The sequence below is a fragment of the Triticum urartu genome, chromosome 7 (genome assembly GCF_003073215.2).
Source record: "Triticum urartu cultivar G1812 chromosome 7, Tu2.1, whole genome shotgun sequence".
NCBI classification, from domain to species: domain Eukaryota; kingdom Viridiplantae; phylum Streptophyta; class Magnoliopsida; order Poales; family Poaceae; genus Triticum; species Triticum urartu.
Genome location: NC_053028.1, coordinates 211,262,224 through 211,275,100, shown reverse-complemented (window position 1 = coordinate 211,275,100; position 12,877 = coordinate 211,262,224). Strand labels below are relative to the sequence as shown.

The following is a 12,877-nucleotide window of genomic DNA, read 5'->3' as shown; positions in this document are numbered from 1 at the left end:
CGGTGCGATCACCCCATGTGTCACCTAGGGTCGGCAACGCGGGGGTGGGCGAGCCTAATTTAATTAAACCTTGACACTTAAATCTAAGTTACTGGTAGTAGATGTTTGCCATTCCGTGGTTTCTAGACAATCTCTATGTTTTTCCTTGCATTTGCTTGCGTGGGGATGCGCACAGATAGAATTTCCGCTATTTATTTACTTCGTGTTATGCATTTTGATACTATAGTATGATAGTAGTAGAACATGGTACACCTATGCTTAGCCTTGCAAGGGTCTCTCTGTCCGATCAGCGGCAAGGATTTAATGACACCGTAGGTCAACGAACCCTGCCCAGAGCACACAACGGGATACGAGAATCGTTGATTAAACTAATCCCGCGCGTTAAGGCGCGTTTGAAAAAGAGAGCACACACGTACTCCGGAGTAGTATGCTTCACTTTCATTTGTAAGAAGAGTTCGGACGGCACACATAGCTCCGGAGCAACCAACTCGCCGGCGATCGGTGGCAAGCAGAGCTGGCGAAAATCGAAGCCGGTGCGAGAGCAGCAGCCGGATGCGACATGAAAGCCGGGAGCAACGAGAGCAGTAAGAAGCTCGTGAGCGGATGGGCGCTCGCGGTGTGGCTCCTGCTCCCTCTCGTCGTCCTCGTCGTGCTCAAGACCGATTGCCTGCCGCAGGTTACAGTTCGACAACTCTGTAAGTCCCCCAAGTTATAGTACGATCGACAACTCTCTTGATCTGACAGACTGGTGCATATGTTCTTCTTCGATTCATCGTTGGTTTTTTGGTTTTCTGTTCTCAATTTTGCGGGTGCGGTGTCGTGATTTTCACCAAACCTAGCTACGGTCTTGCATGCAGCTCTCCAATGTGGGGCTGGATCTTTCCGCATTAACTGTCTTCTCCGGAGAATATTTGGTTCTTAATTTCGTGGAGGCAATTTTTGACACACCTTGATTTCGTCTGATACGCGTAGTGAATGATTATGATTTCGTGTGTGAAATTGCCTTTTTTAGTTTACTTGATACGCATACGTACTGCAGGGTTTGTGTGTTGGCTAGACCGTCAGTCCAAATGGAAAAAAAATGTACTCCCTCTGTAAACTAATATAAGAGTATTTAAATAACTAAAATAGTAATCTAAACGTTTTTATATTAGTTTACGGAGGGAGTACTACTTATGTTAAAATCCTCTCATAAAAATCTTGATCCATATGAGAATTGAGCCGTAACAAACGAGAACTGAGCCGTAACAATGATTCGTACTACAGTACCATATTTGTTGCAGAGCGTAGCTCTCGAGGAGTAGAGATTAGTACTGATTTTTCTATACTCAATGAAATCGACCCCTCGTCCCTCCCTCACTTTGAGGTTCGATCACAATATCGATCAGGGGTCAGCATTGTATTAGTGATACTTTAAGCTCACCTCTCTAGAACTCGGGGTTTGACATCGTTTTACTTCGGAGTTATTTGATTTGTCAAAGATTGCCACATCTAAGGTTAAACAAGTTTGATAAATTTAGGTGTGTGTTTGGTTTAAGTCACATCTTAGTCAAGTCACACTATGGTCCCACATCACATACACTTAAAAAGCGTGGCAAGATTTCTTTAGGCTTGTCAACTTGTGACTCTCATTTTAAAGAACTAACCTTAAGCAAGTTTGACAATGTTGTATGGCAAAATGTGGCATTTCTAGACCTGGAACCAAACAGCCCCTTCACTCATTCATCCTGCAGCGCGCATAGGTCTCGAGAGCTTTTCTTTTCTTTCTTTTTTTGCGGGAGAAAAAAAAGCTCTTGGTTCATCTGTTGAGGACTCGTTTCGATAATAATATGTTTGTGGTGGTGACAAATGTAAAACCAACCATTACAGCGACATGACCTGCATGCGTTCCATGTTTTGCAGTTGCACAGTTCAGCTTCACCCAACCTGCAGGAGATGGATCGGTTAACAAGGTTCCGTCTTCAGGTAAGCCTGCCTGCATGAGGCACGTCTAATTAAGCTGAAATCCTGGCAATTAACTTGGCCGCTACGTCCTCTTTCCTTGTCCCAGGCACAGAGAATGCAACGCAGCAAGAAGCAGTTGGCGTAGCCAGGTTAAAAGCCGCGCATGGTATGCCACAAAGCTCTCATTATTTAACCTAGCTAGAGAAGCTTCATTTCTCTAATGAGATCATCGGTTGGCGTTAACAACAATATGTGCCATGTGGTCGAACCTTCATCGAATTCAGATCCGGTCGTCGGAGCGCCACCTCCCACCGCATTAAGTAACGAGACGGCCGCCGGCGGCGCCGATGCCAACGGAGGTAATTAATCGACTCTCCCTGCAGAACGGAGGTTGAAGTTAGACTAGCTTGTTCGGGAGTCAGGTTTGGCTCATGTGCAGTGCACGCGCCTGCTACGCACACTATACTACGTACAAGCTATAGCTAAGGAGCCAGCGGATCGGATCTACCACCAAAAACAAATACACAAAAAAAAATACAGAACAGAATCAGTAGAATCCACATCTGGGGTTTTGTGCACATGTCAACCATGTTACGCTCGACCATTTCTTCTTGGTGCGGTTTTACTAGCATTTACAGCATTCCTTATGTTTTGAGGTACGGTGTGTAGTGTAGTAATTTGTTGATATTGATCAAATGTAATTTGTTGCAGATCTCAAAAATCAAACGGAGTTGCTTGCCATGAACGGTGAGAGAGACGGTTTTGGGGTAAATTCAGGTAGCAAACCACTGCCTATTCAAGCACGATTGGCATTCACGATTTGGTTGGGGCAGGCACTCTGGCAGACAACGAAAGAGAAGTTTCAAATTAATTGTGTGCATGCATGATACGCAGATGTGGCAGCGCCAAGAAGCAGGTTGAGTTGCAACTTCAGCTTTTATCGCATGAACATCTGCACCATGGAAGGCGATGTCCGTACGCACGGCAAGGCCGGCACCGTCTACGTGGTCTCGGCGTCCGACGACAGCTACCGGCCGGAGAACGGGACGGTCACGATCCGCCCGTACCCGCGCAAGTGGGAGAAGCCGACGATGCAGCTGGCCCGAGAGGTGACCATCCGCTCGAGCGGCCCGGGTGCCGCGGACACGGCCCCGCCACGGTGCACGGTGACGCACGACGTCCCCGCGGTGGTCTTCTCCACCGGCGGCTACAGCAGCAACTTCTTCCACGCCGTGACGGACATCGTCATCCCTCTCTACAACACGGCGCGGGAGTACGACGGCCGCGTCCAGCTCGTGGTCACCGACTACAGCCGCAAGTGGATAGCCAAGTACCGGCACGTCCTCGCCGCGCTCTCCGCCTACCCGGTCATCGACTTCGACGCCGACAACGACGTGCGCTGCTTCCCGAAGGTGCACGTCGGCATCGAGAGCCACAAGGAGCTAGGGATCAACCCCGTCCTCTCCCACAGGGGCTACACGCTGATGGACTTCCGGGACTTCCTGCGGTCGGCCTACTCGCTGAAGCGCGCGTGGTCAACGCCCGTCAACCGGACCACCGGCGGCAGGCCTCGCCTCGTCATGCTGCTGCGGCGCCACTCGAGGGCGCTCACGAACGAGGCGGAGGCCGTCGCGGCCGCCGCGGAGGTCGGCTTCGAGGTGGTGGCGGCGGGGCCGGAGGCCGTGCGCGACATGGCCCACTTCGCGGAGGTGGTGAACTCGTGCGACGTGATGGTGGGCGTGCACGGCGCCGGGCTCACCAACATGGTCTTCCTCCCGCACAACGGCACGGCGATGCAGATCATCCCGTGGGGCGAGATGAAGTGGCCGTGCTGGAGCATCTTCGGCGAGACGGTGCCCGACATGGGGCTCCGGTACGTCGAGTACGAGGCCACCGCCGAGGAGACGACGCTCAAGGACGTGTACCCAAGGGACCACCCCGTCTTCACCAACCCCGTCTCCATACACAAGCAGGGATTCGACCAGCTGTGGAAGATCTTCCTCGATGGCCAGAACGTCACCCTTGACATCAATCGCTTCCGAGGGTTCATGCAGCAAATCTACCAGGACGTCACCGTTACATAGATGTAGAGAGTACGTACACGTACGTCCGCTGCCCCTGAAGTTATGCACATCACTGTAATTTTTGCTCTCTGTTGCTTCGTTTCTACTCCCTTCGCCTCAAAATGTAAGATCACTTTTTACACCATATGATGTTAAAAATGATCTTACATTTTGAGACGGAGGGAGTACTACTTTTTAACCGATCATTATGAATAGTCACACAAAATGGCAATTAATTAGATGAGAAAAAATGGCAAAGGCTTGTGTGAATAAACAAGGGCTATTTTGGTAGTAACTGAGATGGTAGACTCACGGACAGGTTCTACGGGTTCTTCAATTGTAGTTACGTGTCAGTTTTTTTATTGGAGACTAGGGTGGAAGGAGTCCATCCCGTGAAATTGAGGGAGGGGGGTAATTTTTTGTGAGTGGAAAGCCATAATGACTAGCTTTATTAATACTTAAATTGTTTGAATTATGTCGAATATTATTGTACAAGGTAGATTACAGTTGGACTTGGTTTTGAACTGTGTGTAGACAGGGTAGGAGTTGTGTCCTAATAGGACACTTGTATCCTAGGCCTCTCATATATAACGAGGGTAGACACACGATGTAACCTATGCCAACATAATAGCACAGGCACGCGGGGGAGCCGGCGGCGTGTGCCGGCGCCCGGGCAGCCGGGGTGCGGTATTGTGACGGTGTCATGGGGAGGAGCGCTCGTAGTCATGCCCCGGGGATGTAGCCATATCGGTGAACCTCGTTAACAAATCTCGGTATCGTGCTTGTGTGATTGCTTGATCCTCGGTAGAAAGACGAAGCGCCTCGGTTTTATTCTAACAAGTGGTATCATGAGCAAGGTTGCAAGGTCTGAAGGTTGCGGATCGTTGATTTAGAGGAGAGCGACGAAGACCGGCGGCTGTGGAGGTACGACGTATGTGCAGCAGCGATCGGAGATCGACGCGTATAAAGCAATCAGAATCGGAGAAGCAGTTCACGGTAGAGTCGGCGAGATTAGAAGTTGCAAAAGATCGAAAGTGCGTGCGGCGGTAGCTGTGTTCGAGGTGGCAGGATCCGAGCGGAACACGTACAGCCAGCGGCAGCAGGGTGGCGGCTCGCGAGGCTCGACACACGCGTGGCCGGCGAGCTAGCGTGCTTTCCACGCCGATCACTCGTTGGAGGCTGGGGCTGGGCTAGATGCAGCAGCAGGCCCATGGCACTCAGGTGGCCCAGGCGCAGCAAGCTAGACACGCAGGAGGTCGATGAGGGAGCAACTTTGGTCGCTACAGGTCTACAGAAGGAGCTTCGGTGCATGCAGGTGACAGGAGATTTGTTAAAAGGAAAAGAGCAATCAAAAGTCAAGGGCAGGATCCAGGACACGTTGTGTATTTGGTGCTATTTGTGCTAGTCAAAAGTACATGGAGTGCATGCATCAGGAAGATACGTGATGTGTAAGAGGAGGACTGGTGTTGGCTGTTGGATTGCGATTATATTCTCGTGGTTCTAGACAATTACAAGGAATATCAAGGTGTCATGGGCAGCAGGGATGGTTCATGTATAGTTTAGATGGTGTTGGCATGATCAGCTTGCTCAGGGGACTACGACAATTGGCAGAGTTAGGTTTGCAAGTGTTGTCAGGGCCGTAGAGCATGGACGACGTGGACAAACAAATACAGAGTCGTGCGAGTCCTGATGGTTTTAGCGAGAGAAGCCATTAGGTGAGCAGCGGGTGATCGGAGAGCCACACGGCAGGAGGACAACTGGTGGGGCGTGGTCGGACTGATGGCTTTTGGTCAGTTAGAACGTCCTACGACAGAGACGACAGTAAATTGGCGACGTGCGTATAAGGCTTGTGGAGCCTGGAGCGCGTCGTGAGGGATCATGCAGACACAGGGCGTCAAGCAGTGCACTAAGACGTGTAGGCGGACAAGATGCGGGATGGAGCATGATTGCAGTCGGATAACTTCGGCTGGGTCGGACTAGACTGTCTGACGGATCGACAGGGATGTCGGTCAAAGCAGAAGACGACGGTGATTTCAGCGACGACGACATAGGAGCGTGATGCTGATGGTGGCTGACTTCTGGGGCGTGGAAACACGTGGTGCGGGCCCGAGGGCTTGTGTGGCTTCGACAAGACTATGGCGCAGGGTTGATTCAAGGCAGTGCACACATGAGAGAGCTTGAAGTCGGCGGGGCGCGAGGGTGGACTGATCATCTACCATGGAGTCATGTTAAAGGTGGAGCTGGAGTCTGATGGACGACTTCACTCTGAGCTGATGGAGGGGCTATGGCGTAAGAATTCGGAGAGTCGAAGCCTATTTTGGCAGGATAGCGAGAGACACGTGGATCGGACTGGGTACCAGTGGTCTGATGGAGACGTGATACTCGGCATCGGTCGGTGGTTCTCTGCAGTAGGGGTTTGAGTGGTGTGGGTTCACGGCCCGGGAGACTCGACCAGGACAGCAGAGGCTTGACGCGGTGATAGCAGCAAGGCGTGCGGTAAGCACGGGACACAGCGACAGGCCAGGGCACCGGTGGTCAGATATGTTGTTAGACAAAGTGTGCAGGGGGTGCTGAAGCAGTGTTGACGAGTACCGGATTCAAGTTGGTGACTGGGTCTATCGATGCCGGAAGATGGTCAGGAGTTGACCATGGAGAATCTGAGAAAGTGGCGGAGGGTCTGAAATTGTCAAAAGCTGAGAGAGTACATGGCCGTATATTCTGTGGTGTTCAGTGCACATGGCAAAGTGCGGATGACAAGGCAGAAGGAGCCAGAGTGCTATAGCTATGGGACATGTCAGAGACTATTCGGGGAAAAAAGGATGAGACAACTGTGAATTTGACTCAAAGTGACACAGAGCGACGGTGAAATTCCTTCAAGTTTCAAACAGACGGTCATAAAAGAGCGGTGATGTTGAGTTCAGGTAACTCTTATATGTGACACCCAATATGTGAGTTGTTCATTTTTCACGCAGATTAATGATCGGTGTGTGATGGCGTTGAGCGGATACTCCGGAAGTTGGGAGCACAAAGTAGAGTAACGAGGAACTTAATTTTTGCTCGAGTGTTGACTGTGATGAAGACGAGAAGGGACTACAGTTGCAGGTGGAGTCACATGGAGTCTGGGAGTAGCAGCGGTGCTCATGGTGTATCTCAAGTCCAATGTACATGGAGGTTCGACGCACGGACGAATTCAAGGTGGTGAAGAATATTCGCCAAGGTGGAGTTTGTTAGAATTATGTCGAATATTATTGTACAAGGTAGGTTACAGTTGGATTTGGTTTTGGACTGTGTGTAGACAGGGTAGGAGTTGTGTCCTAATAGGACACTGGTATCCTAGGCCTCTCATACATAACGAGGGTAGACACACGATGTAACCTATGCCAACATAATAGCACAGGCACGCGGGGGAGCCGGCGGCGTGTGCCGGCGCCCGGGCGGCCGAGGTGCGGTATTGTGACGGTGTCATGGGGAGGAGCGCCCGTAGTTATGCCCCGGGGATGTAGCCATATCGGTGAACCTCGTTAACAAATCTCGGTGTTGTGCTTGTGTGATTGCTTGATCCTCGGTAGAAAGACGAAGCGCCTCGGTTTTATTCTAACATAAATCACTGCTACATCATCTGTTAAGAAATTAACGATAAAGTCTCGGGTTACTCAAACCAAACTGAGGTCGGGTTTTCGCAACACCATTTGGCTAGCACATACGCTACTACATTCGACTCCCTATTGCAATAATCAATGTAGGTCTCCTCGAACTCGCACAAATTGCAACGACAATCATCTAGTATAGGGGCTGCCACCTATCCATCATCCCAATCAAGAGTTTAAAACACGGCCAGTGAATTGTAATACGACTCACTATAGGGCGAATTCGAGCTCGGTACCCGGGGATCCTCTAGAGTCGACCTGCAGGCATGCAAGCTTCAACCGTTCATACAAAGTTGCGGCCTCGGCTGAAACAACATCAGGAACATGAGATAAATTTGCAGTTGTTGCTGCTAAGAAAGTCCCTGTTGATCATGAATCACTGCGCCACAAGGTCCTGAAAATTTGTATCTGAAAAGGAAGTGTGCTCACCATCGGTAAGTCTAGGATTATTGTTTGGTTACCGAGAAACTAGCAAAAATGGCAACAATTTGACCATCTACGTAAATTTCTCTGCCTTTCGATGAAGCTTGATCTATGTTTAACCATCCCCGAGCATTCTTGTGCCTTCTTTCTGATGAAGCTTCATCCTATGTCTTAGGGCGAGGGCGAGAATAACCCCTCGGCTACAAACTAGAGCTTTAATTGTCTCCCCTTGAGTTTATTCAAGTGCGAGTGAATGAGTTATGACAAACGACTCTCTCATGGGGGGCTTTATATAGGCTCGAGGTATGCTACTCGTGTCTCGTGTCTCTAGATGACAAGGTGATTAGGGTTTCCATGTTGTAACACCCCGGATGTAACTTTCCCAATTTGTACTCCAACTCTTGCCGTTTCCGGCGTTAAGATATATTTATTTCTTCGGGTTCGGGTTTTTGTCTCCGTGTGTTGTTGTCTTTGTCATGCATCTCATATCATGTCATCATGTGCATTGCATTTGCATACGTGTTCATCTCATGCATTCGAGCATTTTCCCCGTTGTCCGTTTTGCATTCCGGCGCTTCGTTCTCCTCCGGTGGTCATTTCTAGCTTTCTTTCGTGTGTGGGGATTAAACGTTTCCGGATTGGACCGAGACTTGCCAAGCGGCCTTGGTTTACTACCGGTAGACCGCCTGTCAAGTTTCGTATCATTTGGACTTCGTTTGATACTCCAACGGTTAACTGAGGGACCGAAAAGGCCTCGTGTGTGTTGCAGCCCAACACCCCTCCAATTTGGCCCAAAACCTACCAAACTCTGCTCCATCATCTAGAGCGTTCGATCACGATCGTGTGGCCGATAACCGCACCTCATTTGGACTCTCCTAGCTCCACTTATGCCTATAAATAGACCCCCTTCCATTTCGGATCTCTCCCTCTCCGAAACCCTAGTTTAAAAGAAAACAGGATCCCCGCGCCGGCCGGACACGTCCGATCCGACCGGACGCATCGCCTCAGCCAACCCGCCGTCGACACGTGGCGGGCGGACCACTTGCCCTCCGCCGCTCCCGCCGGCCCGCCCAGGCCCGAGGCGGGCCCGCTCCCGCGCCCGACCGGGCCACTCGCCGCCCCGCGCCCGAGGTCGCCTCCTCCGCCCTCTTCCTCGCGCCCGGTGGCCGGAGCCACCGCGCCGCCTCTCCGGCGCCACCGCGCCGCCTCGCCAACTCCGGCCGTCACCGGCCTCATCTTCTACACCGGCGGCCGCCGCCGCCCGCCGCCTCGGGCCACCGCTCCGCCCCGAGCCGGCCGGCCGCCGCCCCGGCCTCTCCTTCACTCCGGCGAGCTCCCCACGCCCGGCCTCCTCCTCTCCAAGTCCGGCAGCTACAGTAACGGCGGCGAACCTCGGGACCCGCGCCAGATCCAGATCTGGAAAAAATCACCTCGGTTGACTTTTCTTTCCCGAACCCTAATTTTTGTGCATACTTTGACCGGTGATATCTCCGCATCCGTAGCTCCGATTTGGACATATAGTATATCAAAATGTGCGTCTCGACGAGTACATCATTTCATTACATTGCATCATTTTCATTTGAGCTCATCTTGATGCCCGAAATGCTGCTAGAAGGAGGCTTCGTGAGATATTTGTCAGATCTGCTAGTTCATCTTAGACTTTTGTCATTTTTGCCATGATTATTGTGTGCGTGCTATGCCTGTGAGTCCTTCATATGTTTTGTTAAGTATTTTGTCTTCTTTCTAGAGGTGCAACCCATGCATTTTTAGGATGTGTGTGGTGACTTGTGCAAGCTTGCAAAGTGAGGCACCCGGTAAATCTGTTTTCAGGGACTTGGTAGTTTTCACTAAGTCTGGGATTATTTAGTTCATGATGCCATATGTTCAGCTTGTTTCCTAGTGATCCGTGCCTCTTTTGAGGATGATCAGTAAAGGAGTTTTGTTAATCATGTTATGCTCTATCCATCCATGTCTTTACTTGCAATTATGGAGCACCCTAGCTTGAGTTAATCGAGCTCTACTTTTGCTTCGTTGTGAATCTGGGCAGATCGTCAACTTGTTTGCGATTTTGCCGATGCTATTGTAGTTGATCCGTGTATGCTATGCCATTGTTCTTGCCATGTCTAGATAGCATTTTGTGCCTTCTTATTGGATGTATGCTTTCCTTGCCATGACTTGCACCGTAGTGAGTGCATCGAGCTCGTTTACATGTCTTCGTAAGTTATATTTCAGCATGTCTCAGTTTTCACTAAGTCTGAAAAACTGATTGTGTTTTAGCTATGTTCGTGTGCCCATTAGTATATTTTGTGAACCCTTTTGTCCCCAGGTCACTTTGGGTCTTTTGTTAAGCTTGTTGAGTAGCTCCATGCCATGTTCTTACTTGTCTTAATAAGGTCATGTTTCATGTTGTTTTGCTGCTCCGAAGAGGGCTTCATGATCTGAAATTTCAGACAAGTGTTAATTTCACTAAGTCTGGAATCTGTTCTGCATTTGCGTTTTTGCCATGCTTGTTTGAACCTCATAATGGATGAATTGGCCGTGGCTAAGTGACAGTCTTTTGTTAAGTATCTTGTGTGCATCCTTGCCATGCATTTTGTTGTCATGTTTGGGTACTGTAGCATGTTCATCTCATTGCATTTAGATGCCTACTTGCTGTAAGTCGCAGACCAGTGTCATTTTTGAAACGCTTGCCATTTCCAAACCGTAACTCCGATTCCGGCGTTCTTTATATCGTTTTCAAGCGATTTCATATCATCTTTCCAGTGGCACCCTTGGAATTCCATGTTGAGGCCAGGTTCATACATTTCCTGTCATATCTTGCATTTTGCATCCCGCATAGCATATCATCATTTCATCATATTGCTTGGTCTTGCACGTGGTTGATTGTATCCTTGTTGCTTGTTTGTCTTGTTGGATAGAGCCGGGAGACGAGTTCGCTACCGAGGAGCCCATTGAGTTTGCTTGTGAGGATCCAGTCAACTCTGACAACTGTGCAGGCAAGATGATCATACCCTCGAAATCACTACTATCTTTGCTATGCTAGTTTGCTCGCTCTTTTGCTATGCCATTGCTACGATGCCTACCACTTGCTTGTCAGCCTCCCAAATTGCCATTTCAAACCTCTAACCCACCATGTCCTAGCAAACCGTTGATTGGCTATGTTACCGCTTTGCTAAGCCCCTCTTATAGCATTGCTAGTTGCAGGTGAAGATTGGAGGCGTTCCTTGTTGGAACATTTATTTACTTGTTGGGATATCATTATATTGCTATGTTATCTTAATGCATCTATATACTTGGTAAAGGGTGGAAGGCTCGGCCTCTCGCCTAGTGTTTTGTTCCACTCTTGCCGCCATAGTTTCCGTCATATCGGTGTTATGTTTCCGGTTTTTGCGTTCCTTACGCGGTTGGGTTATAATGGGAACCCCTTGATATTTCGCCTTGATTAAAGCTTTTCCAGCAATGCCCAACATTGGTTTTACCATTCGCCGCCTAGCCTTTTCTTTCCCTTGGGTTCTGCAGACTCAAGGGTCATCTTATTTTAACCCCCCCGGGCCAGTGCTCCTCTGAGTGTTGGTCCACCTGTCAGCTACCGGTGGCCACCAGGGGCAACTCTGGGCTGGCCTACCCGTACCTAAGACAATCTGAGTGTGCCCTGAGAAAGAGATATGTGCAGCTCCTATCGGGATTTGTCGGCACACTCGGGCGGTGTTGCTGGTCTTGTTTTAACCTGTCGAAGTGTCTTGAGTTACCGAGATACCGAGTCTGATCGGAACGTCTTGGGAGGAGGTCTATTCCTTCGTTGACCATGAGAGCTTGTCATGGGCTAAGTTGGGACTCCCCTGCAGGGATTGAACTTTCGAAAGCCGTGCCCGCGGTTATGGGCAGATGGGAATTTGTTAATGTCCGGTTGTAGATAACTTGAACCTTAATTAATTAAAATGAATCAACTGAGTGTGTTACCGTGATCGCCTCTTCTCGGCGGAGTCCGGGAAGTGGACACGGTGTTGGAGTAATGTTTGCGCAGGTTGCTCTCTAGATTCTCGCTCGCGCTTTGCCTCCTCTTCTCGCTCTCTTTTGCGTATAAGTTAGCCACCATATATGCTAGTCGCTTGCTGCAGTTCCACATATATTGCCTTACCCTTCCTATAAGCTTAAATAGTCTTGATCGCGAGGGTGCGAGATTGCTGAGTCCCTGTGGCTCACAGATACTATAACTCCAGATGCAGGTCCAGGTGATTCCGCTCCTGGTGATGAGTACGAGCTCAAGTGGGAGTTCGACGAAGACTCTCAGTGTTACTATGTGTCTTTTCCTGATGATCAGTAGTGGTGCCTAGTTGGGGTTTGATTCGGGGCCTTGTCGCATGTTGGGTTCTTTTCTATTTTGGCGCCGTAGTCGGGCCATGAGTGTTTGTATGATGGATGTTATTTATGTACTTTGTTGTGACGTGGCGAGTGTAAGCCAACTATGTACCTCCCCCTTTTATTATATATTACATGGGATGTTGTGATGATTGCCTAACTTGCGACATTGCTTTCAATGCGGTTATGTCTCTAAGTCGTGCCTCGACACGTGGGAGCTATAGCCGCATCGAGGGCGTTACAAATTGGTATCAGAGCCTTCCCCGATCTTAGGAGCCCCATTGCTTGATCGTTTTTAGCAGCCGAGTTGTGTCTAGAAATTTTTTTTTAGTCATTTAGGAATTATATATCGGAGAGTCTAGGAATTCTTTTTACTTCCCAGTCTCCTCATCGCTCTGGTAAGGCATCCCGACGTAGAGTTTTGACTCTTCTCTTCTCAAA

At 49.7% G+C, this 12,877-nt stretch overlaps 1 protein-coding gene across 1 annotated transcript; it reads left to right on the top strand.

The window, feature by feature from the left end:
• The first annotated feature begins 436 nt into the window (after window positions 1–436).
• LOC125522272 (alpha-1,3-arabinosyltransferase XAT3-like) lies at window positions 437–4,306 on the top strand. Its single transcript, XM_048687348.1, has 6 exons — window positions 437–695; window positions 1,903–1,965; window positions 2,051–2,110; window positions 2,229–2,303; window positions 2,656–2,721; window positions 2,839–4,306. Exons 1-6 carry the CDS (start codon window positions 560–562, stop codon window positions 4,026–4,028), a joined length of 1,590 nt encoding a protein of 529 aa, XP_048543305.1. The 5' UTR covers window positions 437–559; the 3' UTR covers window positions 4,029–4,306.
• Window positions 4,307–12,877: the final 8,571 nt, after the last annotated feature.

Coding starts and splice junctions, on each gene's coding strand:
- LOC125522272 (XM_048687348.1), top strand. CDS start 560: ATGAAAGCCGGGAGCAACGAGAGCAGTAAGAAGCTCGTGAGCGGATGG. Junction 2,111..2,228: donor CAGGTTAAAAGCCGCGCATG/GTATGCCACAAA, acceptor CATCGAATTCAG/ATCCGGTCGTCGGAGCGCCA. Junction 2,304..2,655: donor CGGCGCCGATGCCAACGGAG/GTAATTAATCGA, acceptor AATTTGTTGCAG/ATCTCAAAAATCAAACGGAG.